Raw genomic sequence first — 19,566 nt, forward strand, 5'->3', positions numbered from 1 at the left:
ACTGCATTTCCTGATTTTGGACTTCTGCTAGGCCAGCAGGAGTCCAAAGTCTGTGCAAGAGATGGGGGGAAATGTGCTCTGGACAAGTAGGGAGACGCCTAATGGCAGCTTTTTAAATTAAACATAGAAAACAAAGTACATTAGAAAGATTTTTTATTTACCAGGAGTGCAATAGCAAAAATTAGTTTTAATGAGAGTGCCCATTTAAGCTTTGTGCTCAGGCATCTGACACATTTGTACGTGTCCTGTTAGGTGGTGTAGGTTTTCACAAAAAAAGTAGGCTTTGCACAAAAGTTGTGGGCCAAAACAAACAAACACATAATAACTGTGTGTCCACTGTGCCCCAAACAGTACGCTTGATTGGGAATTGCTCCACTAAAACAAACGCACTAAAAACGCATCCATGGCAACTGGGCAAAATTTGCTCTTAAAATGAAGAAGTAAAATGGTGTTCTGGAAGGATTAAGATTTTTAAATAGAAATAATTTACAAATCTCAAACAGCTTAAAGAGCCAGCACCTTAAAAACAGAAGTTTATTGGATTCCTTTAAAATTCCATTTGGAGAGGCAGTATAAGAGAGTACATCAGTACTAAAAGGGGGAGCAGTCCACTGCCCATGTTATTTGGAGAGTGGCTACAAACAGCATCTCTCATTCTAGGGGACCCACACATCTTCTATTACATTTACACGTTTTTTTAGTGTAACACGTTTGCACTTTTTCTTGCACTTTGGGTGATTTGAGAGCACGTTCCTCGGCTTTAAAAAATTTACAATCCACTGAAGCCCAAACAGTATTACCGTACTTTATTTTCCCTGTGGTGACACTGCAGGGAAATAAAATACACTACTCACTGGGTTCCTTCCCAAGTTACAGCTGATCCTTCTAACAAAAGTCAACAGGCTCTTCAAACAGAGCTTATACTTTTTTTTTTGTCAAACCATATATCCAATTCCATCTACATCAATTTCCAGGAGAATTACTGTGTATTAGAACGAATGTGTTCTTGAGGGAACTTTCCTCCCACTCTCCAAATAAAAGTATATTTTTCTTTCTACAACTAACAACTCTTAATTTGGCAGAGAAGAAACAAAATTCAATATTTGCATAAGCCCGCCTACTTTTACACTAATTCATTCTGTTAACAAGTTGCTTCCTCAGGGGTATTTAATCCTTATTTGAAAATAAAAAATCAGGACTATTCATCAAAATCAGCGGGGTAAACGCCCACCACCCGGCCCTCCAGCCGTTCTTATCTGCAGCCTCCTGATTCGGGAAACAAAATGTTTTCATGCTAGGAAGTGCTGAAGCCGCTCAGTGATTCAGAGTAAATCAGGATCTTTGAAACATCACAGCCTGCGCAAATTTATTTGCATTAGCTGTAATTTTAGGATTTCTATTTCTGGCCTGTCTGCACTGGCAGAGAATATTCATGTTAAAACTAATTGTTCTCAGCTGACTGCTTGGCTATTTAAATAAGGGAACTTTCCTCTCCTCATTTACATGCAAAACACAGCCTTCAAAATGGATGACAGCTGGTTGTCTTAGGGAATGTACTGTCACAAAGTGACCTATTATTTCAAAGTAGTTAAACATATTTAAAAAAAAAAATTGGTGATGTTTTTCTCATTTTCCCTGTCACTATCTATATTTCAGAATTACTTCTGAGTTTTCACAGTGTCGGCTTAGCCTCTTAAAAGACGTAACACCTCCTGTTCTGCAGAGATCACTCCTCAGCGGTTATTTCATTATTATTTCAGGCAGGATTACAGTAGGTAACACCTCTGTTATGAAGATGGAGACAAATACCACAGTATCCACAATCAATCATAGCTAATGATGAAGGTTTACCTCCTCTCTTGCACAATGGCCCTTAAACAGGTCACAGAACATGCCCACAATACTTTCCCATAGAAGACAGTGAGCTATCACCAAACACCAGTTTCTTAAGGTCTATGTGGCTGCCTATCTCTGAACTGTTCTTAACAGAGCAGACTGGTAGCTGAGGCATGCAACACAGAGAATGGTTAAGCTTCAATTCCCCCCCAAATAGTGGTTTCTGCACAGGTAACAGAGCATGTTCAGTACATTCTCCCATAGATGCCAGTAAGTAATTGCCATACACCAATTTCCTACTGTCTTTGTGGCTGATGTAAAGCATATCCCTGCACTGTTGCTATCAGGCATCATGGACATAGAGAATAAAAATCTTTCAGTATCTAGTTCTATCAATAAATGAAGGTGATATATTCCCTTTAATGTCTAAGTGATATACATTTATAAACTTTTACAAAATGTACATGGCTCTATTTTGGCTCTGTCCAAGCTTCAGGATGTTTGGCGCTATTACGTAGAAACCATACAAGTCTGTGGATTACATATGGATCTTCCACTGGATGCCATATTTTGGAATTATTCTTCCTGAAAAGGATTGCTTTCAGGTCAAAATACCAAAGGCACATTAGAGTTACCCACTACCAATAGATCAATGGAATATAACTGTAGAGACTAAGATCCATGTGCTGCCATGCAGGCATTACCATATGCATGCCGCCTTAAAAAAAACTTCATATGTATGCTATATTGAGATTCCTAAGTACTTGCCAGTCCAATATTTGGGTGTGATCCCCATCCCTACAACATTCAAAAGGGAAGATCAGTGCACTACCAATGGCAAGTCATGCACAAGTGTTTATTGGCATAAAGTAAAACTATGTTTATATCACAATTATGGCTCTTGTTCATAACAGAAGTCATGGCTCAGTAACTATCTGTTGATCAACATATATAAGCGGTCAGCTTACATTTTTCTGCCAAAAGTGACTTAAAACCCATAATTCTCCTTGATTTAAAATGACATAATATAGTATTCAGTATTCTCCCTATGAGCCTGGGTTTTGAAAAATGACTGCACATGTGTAACCACCAAACTTCACTGCTGTTGGTGGACGTTACCTACGACAATTGTATTGCTAAGCAAACTAGACACATGGAGGTACAAGTAGGTATTTAACTTTGTAACATTGCAAAGCTAAAAGTTGAACAAATGTCCGTTAGAAACATATTTTTTTTTCACCGAGTGGATCAATTTAACTCTATGTAATCTGAAGGGAAAACCCTTTAACCAGAGCAGATACAGTAAGTGCAGCAAAGAGCAGCTGCCTCTCTCGTGGACACACATGATCACATACCTCATTGTTGGCTCTTTATTCGAGTAGTTCCCATACATTCTGGATTTATACTGTAAACGCTGGCCCACAAATTGGTTGCAATTTTTCAAAAAATCAGCACACGTTCCAACAATGGAAATTCATGATCCCTATACCTTCAAGTAACTTTGGGTTTACCAATTCACTAAGTCATATTAGCCTAAAGCTATAAAGATTCTGCTAACTTTATGCATAATATGATGGTTTACACTGTATCTTCTGTGCTTGTCCTTCAGGACTTTCTGGGTCAGGCCTTTTGTACACTTGGAGAAGTCATTGGGTCACAAAGGAGCAAACTGGAGAAGCCTCTGACGTGAGTAGCCACAGAGCAAAAATGTGTAAATTTGTTGTACTTTAATACTGTGCAGAGGGTTAAAAGGCTGGTACTATACTTGTATTCTTGTGATCAGTATTGCCCCAACTTTTTATTCACAGGACTTGTGTAAAAAGTGAGGTTACATATTGATTAGTAAATTTGCCATCAGTGCAATTATCACGAGACATCATTGGAGGCTGTGTTCATGGAAATGTTGTGTACAAAAATAATTTTTTTGTGTCTTTATATTGTTATATTTTTAGTGAAATGGTGGTGGGGCTTTAAAAGGGTACTCCAGTAGAAAACTTTCTTTCCTTTTTTTTTTTTTTTTTTTTTTCATATCAACTGGCTCCAGAAAGATAAACAGATTTGTAAATTACTTCTATTAAAAAATCTTAAAACTTCCAGTACTTCTTAGCTGGTGTATATTACAGAGGAAGTTGAGTTGTTCTTTTCTGTCTGACCACAGTGCTCTCTGCTGACACCTCTGTCCATGTCAGGAACTGTCCAGAGTGGCAGCAAATCCCCATAGCAAACCTCTCCTGCTCCGGACAGTTCCTGACATGGACAGAGGTGTCAGCAGAGAGCACTGTGGTCAGACTGGAAAGAACTACATAACTTCCTTTGGAGCATACAGTAGCTGATAAGTACTGCAAGAATTAAAATTGTTTAATAAAAGTCATTTACAAATTTGTTTGACTTTCTGCCACCAGTTGATTTGGAAAAAAAAATGGGTTTCCACCAGAGTACCCCTTTAAAGGAGATGTATCATGTAGAAAAACATATCCCCTATATTCAAAGGATAGGGGATACATTTCAGATCGTGGCAGGGGGTCCCAGCAGTCTCCTGCAGGGGACCCTGGCTCTCCCAAGGAACGGGGCATGTCGACCCCCCACACGAAGCGGCAGCCGACATGCCCCCCCTCCATGTATCCCTATGGGAGAGCCGTTCGGCTTTATCACGCCTGCCGCTTTGTGTGGGGGTCAACACGCTCCATTCCCGGGGAGAGGGGATACATTTTTTGGCATGATACTTCTCCTTTAGAATGTACTGCTATTTTGGGCTTAAATGTTGATAAGTATATGATATGCTTTTTATATGTGTAGATATAGGCAAAATGCTTAGTGGCTATATAACAGAGACATAATATTGGTGGAGTACATGCTCTGGGCATCCAGACTGGGGTGCTAACAAACTTTTATGCCTTACCCAGGGTATTTAGATATAGAGCTAGGGCAGTAAACTGAATCTTTGTCCCAGATGAAGAAAATCCTTAATTCATACCAGTATGGGATTTAACCTGTAATTACAGTAATTTTTTTTATTTGGGCCTAATTCTATGATTGACTAGAAACACCAAATTTTAAAAAGGGGAAATGGATGTAATCATAAGAGGTGTTCAGGACATAGCAATTGAATCATTCTTTGTTCCATCTGTTACTATGGCCACCAAACACAATCATCAGGTGAACTTGTTGTCGCCGTTAGAAGCACAGGATACATTGTGTAACATAATGTCAGTACTGTAATTGTATTTTTCCTCTTACTACAATGATGACTACAGCAACGCTGGACAGAGAGTGTTATACAGCTCATATTTCGTCTTGTATGGGGGATTCTTAAAGGAGACCCAGGGTCAAAAAAAAATTTCAATAAGCATTGTATCTGTTTACAGATTCTGTATGGTATTATGAATCAGTATTATGCATCCCAGAGTTATTAATGCTTAAAGGTAAGGTGGTCAGATGTGCAAAAAATGGCTGTGTCCTTAAGGTCAAAATGGGCTATGTCCTTAAGGGGTTAATGAGAGTGCTCATTTAAACCTTTTCTGTTCTGGGCCATAATAGTACCTGACAGGGACCATTTTCACATTCATACTGTGGAATAAGTGTAAAACTGTGTCTAATACATAGGCCATTTTTATTTATGGAAATGTGTGTAGTAGTTCACACAGGGAGGTAAGAATGCTCAGTTTTCTTTTTTTGCTCAGTTTTCTACCCCATAATATACAACATTTTTTTTAGAGAAAAAATATATCTTGTGACCTTAAACTCAGATGCTGCAGTCAAAAGCGGCCGTGGCATCATAAGGAGTTTGCCCTGGGCCGGACTGGCCTACCTTGATACCAGGAAAATTCCCGTTAGGCCACCTGACCCGCCCAATGCAGCAGCGCGGGACGACCGCTGCTTTACACTAGCATACAAGGTCCTGACTCTAGTATCAGGACCTTGTATGCAGTGGCCGCAGAGTCTCGAAGCTGAGAGCTATAAGCTCTCAGTTCGGCCACTCACTACACTTACCGACGGGAGGCCACGCAGGATGTCCGCATCAGGGCACAGGTGGCGCCATATGACGTCATCACGCCACCTAAGCGATGACACGGATGTTCATGCGTTGGATGGAACGGCTCTACGGTGGAAGGTAAGTTGTTTTGTTTTTTATTTGTTTGTTTTTAATTGTGCAGCAAATTGGATTAGGGGGAATCTATTTATCTATGTAGGCTGGAAGAGTGGAAGGTCTGGGGGTGTGAAGCCTGCCCTGACTACCTACCTGCCTGAAGGGGGGAATATCTATATATCTATGGAGGGTGGAAAGGGGAGGGGGGTGAAGCCTGCCCTGCCTACCTACCTGCCTGAAGAGGGGAATATCTATGGATGGTGGAAAGTGGAGGGGGGGGGGGGTATGAAGCCTGCCCCGCCTACCTATCTGCCTGAAGGGGGGAATATTTATAGATCTATGGAAGGTGAAAAGGAAGGGGGGGGTGAAGCCTGCCCTGCCTACCTACCTGCCTAAAGGGCGGAATATCTATATATCTATGGAGAGTGGAAGGGGAGGGGGGTTGAAGCTTGCCCTACCTATGTGCCTGCCTAAAGGGGGGAATATCTATATATCTATATGAGGGGAACCTTGTCTACCTACCTAACATAAAAAGGAGGGTGGGGAGAGATTACCCAAGCTAATGTCGAATGGAGATGGGCGTGGGAAGAAGCCTTCCTTCCTACCTAATATAATAAGGCTAAAAATGTATCTAGCTAAGAGGGGGGAGGGGAGATGGAGGGGAATCCTGATTACCTATCTAAAATAAAGGGGGGTCTACTTAGTTTATATTTAGTTTTTCTGGAGGGAGAGGAGGGGGAGCAGCCTACATACCTACCTACCTAATATTAGGGCGAAGGGGAGAGAATAGCAATTATGGTGGCGAGAAGCCTACTCACCTAATATAAAGATGGGAGAAATCTATTTACCTTTAACTGCTATATGGTGGCACAGAAGGGGGTCTAACTACTGTATGGGGGCAAAGAGGAGGCCTAACTGTTAAATGGGGACACTATTACTATGTAAGACAATATTGATGACAAGTTTGTATGGTAGTGTGGATGGTGCTGAAGCGAGGAGCTTAAAATGTTTGTCTGGCAGACTCTGCAGTAACAAGTCTTGGCCAGGAGAAGTCTTCATGATGCCCAGAACAGGTGGAGAAGAAAAGTAAAATTGAACGACTCAAAGAAGATGTCACCTGTGATTCACTGGTTGTAACTGTAAGCACTTATATAGTCTGCAGTGCCTTTGTAGTGTTGGTATCTACCTGTATATGTTACTATATGGGGTTAATCTTGGCCTTTGCATAGGGGATTTTTTTCAGTAGCAGTGTGGGGATATTAGTCATTCTGTGGTGATAGTGATCATGGTGTGGCGGTATTATTTGTACCTTAAATACTGGTATTATTGATCATTTCGATCTTAGTACACAGGATTCAGTCAGTAACAGTATGATGGTAATATGTATGGGGATACTATTCCTCCTTGTATACTGGTATTATTGGTAAAATTGGTCTCAGCATACAGGATTTGGTCAGTAACAGTATGACAGTAATATGTATGGAAATAATATTCCTCCTTGTATACTGGTATTATTGGTGATGTTACTCTCAGTATACAAGATTTGGTCAGTAACAGTATGATGGTAATATGTATGGTGTTAATATACCTCCTTGTATACCGGAATCATCGGTAATATTGGTCTCAGAATACAGGATTTTCACATAGAACCTTTTTTAAACATTGCTGCTATTTTTCACTATAAGGGAGTGTTGTGCCATTTTTCTTTTTGAATTTGTGGTGGACTGTGATCAGGTCTTGGACACTGACAACATTTTATTGAAACATTTGGCGAAGTAGTGGTGTATTCCTTCTGGGATGCATACCGTGTTTCCCCGAAAATAAGACACTGTCTTATATTTATTTTTCCTCAAGAAGGCACACTATGGCTTATTATCAGGGGATGTCTTTTTTTTTTTTTTTGCAACAGCTAAAGGCACACTGGTTGGAAAATACTGTTATATGCCCATTATCTTCCTTCATATGCCCATTCCCCTCATTTTTATTCCTCATTAAATACCCATTCCCCACCTTATTTTATGTTCACTGTTTAAACATGAAATGGAGAGAAATTAACTGAATTTCTCCTCCATTTCATGAACATACTCCCCTGGCCTGCTCTCCTTCCCATGCGGATGCACCATACAGCACTGGGAGGAAGTGGCTTTTACTTCCTCCCAGTGCTAGGCAACCGCAGGGACTTGGGAGCCGATGCCGCACAAAAGTCGCGTCCCCACGCTGATCAGCTGGGACACGGGACCCGCCGCCGCACAGAAGTCGCGTCCCCACACTGATCAGCTGGAACACAAGACCAGCCGCCGCTGCACTGTATCTGGACATCCCTACGTTACCTATCAAGATGGGGCAGATGAGAAGGGCTGGCCATCTTCATTACCTTCAATAAGCCATGCCTACCACTATGGCTTATTTTCGGGGGTATGGCTTATATTGAGCAAATACATAGAACTCCTGGTATGGCTTATTTTATGGATATGTCTTATTTTCGGGGAAACACGGTATATATAATATATATACAGTGGTCCCTCAACATACGATGATAATTCGTTCCAAACGAGCCATCGTTGTCGAATCCATCGTATGTTGAGGGATTCGTGCAATGTAAAGTATAGGAAGCTGTACTCACCTGTCCCCGCCCCTCGAGATGGTGTCCCCGGGCCTCCGCTGGGCTCTCCGCTGTCTTCTCCGGTCCTCTGCTGTCTTCTCCGGTCCTCTGCTGTCTTCTCCGGTCCTCTGCTTTCTTCCGCAAGGCCTTACTGGGCCTGCGTAGCGACATCATTACACCGCTGCGTATACCATTCCTATTGGATGACGTGCGCAGCAGTGTATTGACGTCATTGGAGAGGACCGAGAAGACACCGGAAGACCAGCGTTGGACCCGGAGGGCACCCCGGAGCATCGTGGAGGGGTAAGTAATACTTACCGCACCACATGGGGAACATTAAGCTGCTATCCGGCAGCGACTTAAGCATTTGGCGCTGCCGGATAGCACTTAATGCGATGGCCCCGACATAAAAAGCATCCTATGTCGATGCTGACTTCGACATGCGATGGCCTCTGAGAGGCCATCGCATGTCGATTTCATCATATGTCGGGGCCATCGTAGGTCGGGGGGTCACTGTACACATATTGCCACGTAAAGTGATACGCCTGCGCTCGGTGGCCGTTTGCTGGCACAGTGCTGTGGGGCTGGTGTGCAATAATTTCAGGGCTGGTTTTCATCTCAGTCCGGCCCTGGTATTGCCCAAATTGTACAGACCTACAGACAAATGCTAACACATGATTTATGCTTTCATTTTTTTCCCAGAGACAGTTGATGAAATTAAAAGTTTAAAAGTTTAAACTTTTTTTTTTATATATCAACTGGCTCCAGAAAGTTAATCAGATTTGTATATTACTTCTATTAAAAAAATCTTAATCCTTTCAGTACTTATGAGCTGTTGAAGTTGAGTTATTCTTTTCTGTCTAAGTGCTCTCTGATGACACCTGTCTCGGGAACCACCCAGTTTAGAAGCAAATCCCCATAACAAACATCTTCTACTCTGTGCAGTTCCCGAGACAAGCAGAGATGTCAGCAGAGACCACTGTTGCCAGACAGAAAACAACAACTCAACTTCAGCTGCTGATAATTATTGAAAGGATTAAGATTTTTTAATAGAAGTAATTTACAAATCTGTTTAACTTTCTGGAGCCAGTTGATATATAAAAAAAAAAAGTTTTTTTCCTGGAATACCCCTTTAAAATTATATGTACCTTAAAATGGTCATCGAAGAGTACAACTTATCCGGAAAAATGTAATATAAGTTAAGATAAGTTATGGCTTTCAAAATGGAAAGATAAAAAAAAAAAAAAATTGCTGCATCACTGAGAACCAAACTAGGCCACATCCTTTAGAAGTCAATAAGAATTATGATGAGCTTCTTAGGTAAAGGTCATTTATAACCTGTTCTAGTCACAGCTTAACCCAGAAAATCTAGTCATCTCTGGCAGACTGCCTTGATAATTGCACCCTAAGGATGTAATTTATGGGTTGGTTGACATATAGGGGCAAGTGGGGCAAATGAGGGTTGTAGTACCTATAGTATCTGTAAGTCCCTGCAGAGTATAGCTCACTTCAGGAGAATGTCCTGAGGTTTCACAGTTGTAGATATGCATGTGCTTACTGTAAGGATTAATTTTCTGTGAAACCAAACTAAAATATCCTTTTCCAAAAAGTTTATTGACCAACAGGTTTCCTGCTGTTTGAGTTGTTTACTATCAACCCTGTTATTCATTGGGTAAGTGCACCTGTCTTTGGTTTCCATTAGTTGTCATAGCTGCTTTGATCCACTTTCTCTTCTGACAATAAGTAACTATGGGGGAACATTAGGCACAGTATAATTCATCATCTGCCTTCCTCATGGTTTCCTTTACCAACCATGCCCAGTCCTGGTCAGTCATTCATATTGGTTGCAAGCTAGAGAACACAGAGTTGGGGTAATAGTCTTCAACAATACATTGAAGAATTGAGGTAGCATGAACCAACATGGTGTCTAGTTTTGGTTTTTGCAAAGGTTCTCCTCCGTTGTAATGTGAACATAAAAATGTGTATGCAAATCCATATGTTTCACTGAATGTACTGTCAGAGTTGACCCAGTTTGATTTTGTGGTGACAATTTTTGCAATTAAATATGCTATGTACATTTCCAAAACATGAGCACAGATGGCGGAGAGACGTTCAGTCATTCCCATCGAGCAGAGCTGGAGACCTATTGTGTGGACAAATGTCGCCGAGGACCAGTCATGTTGTTGCAGCTGACACCTCGCCTGTATGAGTAGCACCGTCCTCAGCCTTGTCTCAAAGCCAATGACAGGTCTAATTCTCCCTTAGGTAACTGGCTGATTCCAATTAATGAATAATTAAAGAATAGACTTCTAAGTGTTTCATGCCTGTTTCATCGGCAATGTTCATTTCAGCTACTAAGTGATTTTCTCCAGCTGGAGGTGAATCTGATTTGCTGTAAGTTTCGCTATTTAAATTGGAATGAATCTAATTATAAAAAAAATCCACATTTGTTCTGTATCCACGGAAGACATGACTGTGCAAAAGTAATTATTTATTTTCATATGTTAATAAATGCAGGGTTTTATTTATTTATTTTTATTTTTTTGGTATTTTGATGATGTAAAATTTTTAATCTAACATATTTATGTAAAAATTGGTTCATTATATGGGATTGCTATTGGACTAATGACATAACTATTAGATGTAAGAAAAAGTTGTAGATAACAGGGCAATGATCAGAGCTCCCGAACTCCCCATTATGTCCATTAACCTTCAACTTATATCCTACTCACCTACTGCATAGTTTTAGTGGACATCTATGGTAAGCTGTTGTACTCAAGTACAGTGATCCCATAGAATGGAATTGAACATGTACCATCTGCAACACGCACTCCTCACTGAGCGCCGAGTCCCGTCCCAGAGATCGTGGGGGATCCTAGCGGATGGACTCTCCACGATCAGCTACATATCCCCTATCCTGTGAATAGGGGATAAGTTAATTTTTGACAAAGTTCTCCTTTAAGCTTTGATGAACAGAGATGAAGACCTCCCTTCATGAGGTCCAAGTGCAGAGACCCCTACCGAACGTAGGGGTCTCTGCACCTGGACCTCATTGATACAAACTTTTGACATGTCACTATGGCAAGTTTCTTTCAAGTGATAGCTACACTTTAAGACCAATAACAATGGAGACATACTAGAATATTCCATTAAATAGTTTGAATATATATTTATTCTACCTGTCCCCTACCTGTCCTTCATACCAATGTTATTCTCGTACATTATTGCAGACATGTTCACTGGTGCTTTGTATTTGTAATCAGTGAAAATAATCTCTTTATGTTGTTCTATTGTATATGCAAGTGATATATCTAAAGAATTAATTGCAGGTGTGGAAGTTAGAGAGGGTCATTGGTTGTCATAGATACAGATTTACATTTGAAGATAGTATGTTGTAGTCGTATATTTCTAGCAATGTATGATCTTGGCTGTATCTGAGATCTAAGAGAATGCTTATATTCCTACTGAGCAATCATTCTATGCCACTTGACCCCCACATAAATAAAAAATTGCTGCTTGATCTACTGTTATTAAGCAGATTAAGACAATTGGGCATCTTGGCAACATATATCTGCCTGACTGATTTTTCAAGTAGATGGCAATAAAACCATGGGTAACCCTGATTCCAAGGGATCAATATGCTAATTTGGCCCTGTTAAACTTGCCATGGGAAGTAGCAGAGGAATTTATTGCCAGCTAAAATCTTCATATTTTTTGCCAACTCTACAAAGATGGGACTGAACAAGGGATCTTCTGTATCCACTGGACTCTTAGTGAGCGTGTAGACGAAGCTAGTGCTACATGACTTTTACACCATGAACCTTACTGCCCAACACCCTTCTGTAGGATATTGTAGTGCAACTGACCATCAGTAACAATAATCTTCTAAGTATTCACCGCAGGGAGTAAACCTGTGATGAACCCTCTCAGTAGGGTAAATCTACTTCTGAACTATCTCTGTAAAGCAACCGTCAAATTGCTTTTGCCTTCTCAAGAGATTTACTAAAATTGCCTTACTAAAAGCTACCAATTGGATTGCAACCTCCTCTCATACACTGAAGCCAGAGCTTTGTTAATGTGCTCAAATGACAGGTGATAAGTATATGATCAAGTTATTGTTTCTGTTTCAAGTTTACACTTATGTCAGGTTCAACTTCACAGGCATACCTCCATCCAAACACTATTAGCATAGAGTGCCCCATGGTCAAGTAATAACCTTCATGTGCAGACGCCCAATGACAAAGGTTGCTGAGACCACCAAAAAGATGTTTAGGGTCAAGCTATAGTCCTCAAGCAACCATGATAGTATAGACACTATCTAGAGTACTATGACTCCCAGCTGGCACTAAACTACAACTTCCATCTTCCACAAAGGCATCACACACTGCCATGGACAGCAAATTTCCATTTTTCAATGGACATGGTGTAATACTTAATTTCTGAAGTGGCGGCACTGCAGGTAAGTGAAACACTTGCTTCTCGGGTCCTCCCACATAATACCTATGATAACTGGTGATCCCAGTAGTGGGGAAACACAGTGTGAACATAACATTTTCATGGGACAGAGCTACTATAAAGCGACTGTTCAGAACATAGGGCACCATTAAACAAACCTTCTAAATAAATGAATGAATGAACCAATGTTTGCAGTTCTCTATGTTATGGTGTTTTTATAACCAATTACTTGCGTGACAAATACAGCATGACTCAGGCTAAGTTTCCACTTGTTTTTTTTCTGGCAGTTTTTGCAATGCTGCCACTGCAATTTTTGAGCCAATGCCAGAAGTGTATTCAAAAGGAAAGGACTTATACTTCTTCTCCCTTATGGATCCACTTCTGACTTTGGCTCTAAAACTGCAGTGGCAGCATTGCAAAAACTGCCAGAAAAAAAACAAGTGGAAACTTATCCTCATGTACACACAATGACTTGCATTGGTTACCTATTTCTAGGTGACTTGCATTATACTGCATTAAGGAGGCACTGAACCTATAATACAAGTCTAGCTGATGATATCATATGAAGTGTTTTTTGGGGGGTTCAAAGTGCTTAAAATAAAATGAGACTTCCTGAAAATCACTCTATTAAGGAACTTAGCAGTCACCTGGACCATAGTGGTATCTAGGCTTTCCTTCCCCTTTAAAGATGCAGATCACTGGCCTAGACCTGTATGTAAGTACTCTGACCAAGTGAGAGTAGCTGTCTGATTCATAATACATAAAGCACATATCTGTAGGAACATATCATATTTTTACACAAAAATATTCTTTAAAGGGAACCTGTCTTTAGATTTTACCATGTATAATGCATGACATATGTGTTACATATGGTAAAATCTTCTTCCTTACCCCCCGGGAGACTTCCTGCCCACAGGGTTGGAGAGGATGTATAGTTAATAAGTGTCCCTCACTGACCCTGTAACTAGTCTTCTGGAAGGGAGCTATACTCTATTAGTGCCCGGCTGCTGCGCTGTAATCATACCTCCTCAGCCTGATTGACAAACCACTATGCGTTATGTATGGAAAAATCTGAAGTTTGGATAATATAATAACTTTTTTTTAGAAGAGTCCTGAGTTATAGGCTACTACTGGAACAGTTAGCGACCCACTGTAATCTCTGTGACAAACTAGCAGCAAATTCTTAAATATCCTGCAGCTCCCCCACAGGGAATATTAAGTATAACATGCACCACGTAAAAATTAGTAGGCTGTCCATGTCATGCATAGATGTGTTGGATCATCCAAAGCATGAAACATTCTCTATAACTGCTCTGTGTTCCTTATAATAATAGATGAGGCCTCCTTATTGATTTAAAATTTCCTTAGAGGGTAGTAAGTGGGTTTAACTACACAAGAGTAGTAGCCCCAGCTCCCCCACAGGGGAAATTCGGTATATACTGCACTACATAAAAATTAGTAAGCTGTCCATGTCATGCATGGATGTGTTGGGTCCTCCAAAGCATGAGGCATTCTCTGTAACTTTTTCTGTAACTATGTTCCTTATAATAATAGATGTTGCCTCTATTGATTTAGAATTTCCTTAGAGGGTAGTAAGTGGGTTATGACCCCTTTACTCCACTGCTATTACTCTGAAGCTGCAGCTCCCTCGCTGCCGCTATCGTTACTGCTGCTGCTATCCCTCACTGCTACTATGACAAGATGACCCCTTTACTCCACTGCAACTATCGCTGTTGACATAGTACCTTGTAGCTGCAGCTTCCTCACTGCTACTTTACCTGTTGGCATAGTACCCTGTAGCTGCAGCTCCCTCACTACTACTATCACTGTTGACATAGTACCCTGTAGCTGCAGCTCCCTCACTACTACTATCACTGTTGACATAGTACCCTGTAGCTGCAGCTCCCTCACGACTACTATCACTGTTGACATAGTACCCTGTAGCTGCAGCTCCTTCACTACTACTATCACTGTTGACATAGTACCCTGTAGCTGCAGCTCTCTCACTACAACTATTGCTGTTGACATAGTACCCTGTAGCTTCAGCTCCCTCACTACTACTTTCTCTGTTGACATAGTACACTGTAGCTGTAGCTCCCTCACTACTACTATCGCTGTTGAAATAGTACCCTGTAGCTGCAGCTCCCTCACTACTACTATCACTGTTGACATAGTACCCTGTAGCTGCAGCTCTCTCACTACAACTATTGCTGTTGACATAGTACCCTGTAGCTTCAGCTCCCTCACTACTACTATCTCTGTTGACATAGTACACTGTAGCTGTAGCTCCCTAACTACTACTATCTCTGTTGACATAGTACACTGTAGCTGTAGCTGCCTCTCTACTACTATCTCTGTTGACATAGTACCCTGTAGCTGCAGCTCCCTCACTACTACTATCACTGTTGACATAGTACCCTGTAGCTGCAGCTCTCTCACTACAACTATTGCTGTTGACATAGTACCCTGTAGCTTCAGCTCCCTCACTACTACTATCTCTGTTGACATAGTACACTGTAGCTGTAGCTCCCTAACTACTACTATCTCTGTTGACATAGTACACTGTAGCTGTAGCTCCCTCTCTACTACTATCTCTGTTGACATAGTACCCTGCAGCCCACTGCAAACTTCCACTTAGACTGCTTCACCTCTCCATTAATGACAGTCTTAATTTCTTGAGAGATAGATACTGTTCTAATAGTAGGTTCAAGCCATTGTGTTTTCCTGCACCCACTGCACTGGTTAATAAGATGGGGGGTGCTTTTAATTCAACAACTCAGTATTGTCAGTTAACATCATTTTATTTATACCGAGCATGGTGTATAATTAATTCTTTTCACATGCTGTTAACCCTCTTCTGCGTTTACATTTACATACCTCTACATGCATCCCATGGGCTTTATTTATTCCAGTTCTTCACTCCATATTTCGTTTTGCCCATATGGGTAACTAACAACTGCTGGAAGTGTACAGTCCTGTGTAATGCACAAGTGATACTGTTATATGGTTCAACAGTTATAATTAATATACGTATAAACTGTGGATTAGGAATGCATATCTTGTCCATAGATGTGTCTGGTATTGCAGCTCAGCCCTACTCAAGTGAATGCAATACTATGCATTGCCATTGACACAAGTGGCGCTGTTTTTGAAAACAGAGCACCACCCTGCTCAAATATAGGTTATGGGTGAATTAATTATAGCAGTGCTCATGTTTAGGCAAAAAAAAAAAAACATTAGTACTCGCCTCATGTTGATCCTACATCAGTGCCATTTCGATGGTTTCCTTCTCTGCTGAGCACTTCCTGCTTGACTCTTGGCACTTAGGCAGGTCATTGCTGTGGCTAGTGCATGGCTAAGTAGGATTTTCTTTGTGTCAGATACAAGCAGGATGCACTAGGCGTTAGCAGACCAGCGGCAGTGAGGGATCAGCACCAGGAGAGAACCAGTGTACCTCGTGGGTGGTCCTACTCAGTGATTGACAGCTATTTGTGTATACATGTGCAGAGAGAACACTGGGTAGGACCCCCCACTTGACAACCTAGCTCTGAGATTTCCATTAATAATGGACAAGTTATCCTGGAATTTTCACTACAAAACTATATATTATTCTGCTCAGCTGCTCCTATTCTATAACATACTGTCTACAGATTGGACTGCATTTTAATGTCGCAGGTTCCCTTTAACAGACTGTAAAACTACTGTATGTTGTATACTCAGTACCCACATAGAATTATCCTGCAGTTAAAGGGGTACTCCACCCCTAGACATCTTATCCCCTATCCAAAGGATAGGGGATAAGATGTCTGATTGCGGGGGTCCCGCCGCTGGGGACCCCCTCAATATAGCATGCGGCACCCACCTGTTTCTGCTCTGGAAGCGCTGGAGGGTCTGGGTCCCGACCACGGGAACAGAAGATCGTGATGTCACGACTCCGCCCCCGTGTGACGTCACGCCCCGCCACCTCAATGCAAGTCTATGGGAGGGGGCCATCATGCCCCCTCCCATAGACTTGCATTGAGGGGGCGGGGCATGATGTCACACGGGGCAGAGCCTTGACGTCACGATCTTCCGTTCCCATGGTCAGGACCCAGACCCTCCAGCGCTTCCGGAGCAGAAACAGGTGGGTGCCGCGTGCTATATTGCGGGGGTCCCCAGCGGCGGGACCCCCGCGATCAGACATCTTAACCCCTATCCTCTGGATAGGGGATAAGATGTCTAGGGGTGGAGTACCCCTTTAAAGTTTAGTTCTGAGAAGCTTTTTCCGTGCAGAATGCAGACAAACCAACCCGAATTTCCTTTTCCATTTCCATTCTTTCTATCACAAGTGTGAATGCTTCATAGTGTAGAGCAGAATTGATGAATCCGAAACCTTTCATATCCAAGGCTTTGTAAGCCCTGGGAGTTCAGGCAGATTGATTTGGTTCTATTTTTGAAACATATGCAGACAATGAACATGTCTTCTATTGGACTGGTGCTGCGCTAATGTGTGCAAAAAATTCTCAATTTAAATTGCTTCTGGAAGGATGTTTTTTTTAATATATTTTGTGGAAGGGCTGGTAACACTGGGCTTTGTATTGCATACAGGAAGTGAGACTGTATGTTCTGCAATCTTTGGCTATTTTAGCAAGACTATATAGTATATAGAATAGTATATAGGCATTATACAACATAAGCGGGACCCATGTGTCCTGTAATGTAAAGCACATGGTTATTCCTGCAAGCCTAACACATCATTTCAACTTTGCTATAGTCCAGTGTACGTTATAACAGTATTGCATCCCATTGAGTTTTTACAGTCCCCATACGTCCAGTTTTCACCTTCCTTACGAGACAAGAAATCTTTCACAAATTTTCTTTAGCCTCACATTTTTAGGGGAATTTTAGCCAGTTGCCATAACAACACTTTTGTGTGACTCACTAAGCTACAATCGATACAACACTCCACTTATGTAGACACTCATCTTCAGTGTAATCAGATGGCTGCACACGAGAAGACGCTCTGACTCTTCTCAAAAGAAGAGGACAATCCACTGGTTATTACATGACGTCCAAATTTCCATTTTTAGTTTCAAATAACAGAGAAATCAAATAGTGCAGACTTGTTGAGTTGAACTTTTAAGAGCATCTTGCCTATGTCAGCACTGCACAAAATATGGAGCAGAAACTCTTGTTGACATTTGTTTCTGACTGAATTGACTTTCTGCCATCCAGCTCATAGGCTTAGGCTTAGGGGGAGATGTGTCAAAACCTGTCTAGAGGAAAAGTTGCTGAGTTACCCATAGCAACCAATCAGATCGCTTCTTTCATTTCTGAAAAGGCCTCTGAAAAATGAAAGAAGAGATCTGATTGGTTGCTATGGTCAACTCAGCAACTTTTCCTCCTGGACAAGTTATGATAAATCTCCCCCTTAGTGTGCATGCATGACAACAATATCACTTACAATGGAACCTTACATGCCAGATCCAGTAACATTTTCCTCAAATATATAGTTTTAGAGATTCTTTAAAAAAAAAAAAATTTTTTTTTTTTAAACGATACTCAGAATTTTAATAGTTAAATCCCTAGGTGACTGACTGGCTTGCATCTTGTGACAATGGGAGAAATATGGCTCGATATAAGGTCTTCAGAAACATTTCATCTGTTTACGCACCACACCACTGCAGTGATGACCCAGAGGCCCAGCTAGAGAACACTGTGTGCCTGTTGGTCCCAACATGCCAGTGTGGGATTCAAAAGTATTGTCTCCATACTTGGCATGACAGATGCCTGCTAACAATGAAATATATCAATTATTACTTAGGGTTAATTTGTGCTATAGAAGTATGAAACTATAACTCCCAGTATGACCTGAACAATAGTAAAGGTATGTGGAAACTTAAAGCTCCAGAAACAAGAATGCTGCAGACCTTGCAAGTGAAAACAATATCACTGTGACATGTAGAATACACAATGACATTCACCGATTCACATTAGAATGTTCTCCTTATTTTACTTCTGCCTCTGGCCTAGACCGTCATGATTGCTTCCAGCTGCATCTTGTCTCTCGCTAGAAACAACATTTCCACATGTGGTGCATTCTGAATATAGTCCTGCCACACACTGTGCTCCCTCAATAATATACATAGTGTAGCCTAAAAGCAACAACTTTACACATCTTCACACTATGCAACCCTAAAGGAGAACTCTGGGATAGCAAAACGTATACCGGATCCTAAGGATAGGGGATAAATGTCACACTGAACACTTGTTCTAAACTTGCAAACCGAAGAACACAACTATCACTGTTATATGGTTGATCAGGCGTGGGGAGCCTTTACCCCTATTAATAGAACAAAAGTGTTCCCTGATTTTAGTGGGCACTGGACTGATTGACTTGTGTACACACAACTTCATACATGGACAGAATATCACATACACATAAATGAGAGTTGTTTTTTTTATTTTTATTTCTTCTTTAACAAACATTTAAAGTAAAAGCTAAATTTAGCACTTTTTTCTAGCATCATTTTTTGATTTTTTGATTTTAACATTAAGGGTACGTTCCTACCTGGCGTATTTGCTGTGTATTTGCTGCCTATTTGCT

At 41.1% G+C, this 19,566-nt stretch overlaps 1 protein-coding gene across 3 annotated transcripts in view; it reads left to right on the top strand.

Moving 5' to 3' along the window:
- CPNE9 (copine family member 9) overlaps positions 1–19,566 on the top strand; it is a 367,100-nt gene that overhangs the window by 207,063 nt on the left and 140,471 nt on the right. For all 3 annotated transcript variants that reach the window (XM_056524690.1, XM_056524691.1, XM_056524692.1), the window contains one exon: positions 3,446–3,522. In XM_056524690.1, the coding sequence (XP_056380665.1) occupies positions 3,446–3,522 (77 nt within the window). The remainder of the gene's footprint in view (positions 1–3,445; positions 3,523–19,566) is intronic.

Source organism: Hyla sarda, chromosome 6 (genome assembly GCF_029499605.1).
Source record: "Hyla sarda isolate aHylSar1 chromosome 6, aHylSar1.hap1, whole genome shotgun sequence".
NCBI lineage: Eukaryota > Metazoa > Chordata > Amphibia > Anura > Hylidae > Hyla > Hyla sarda.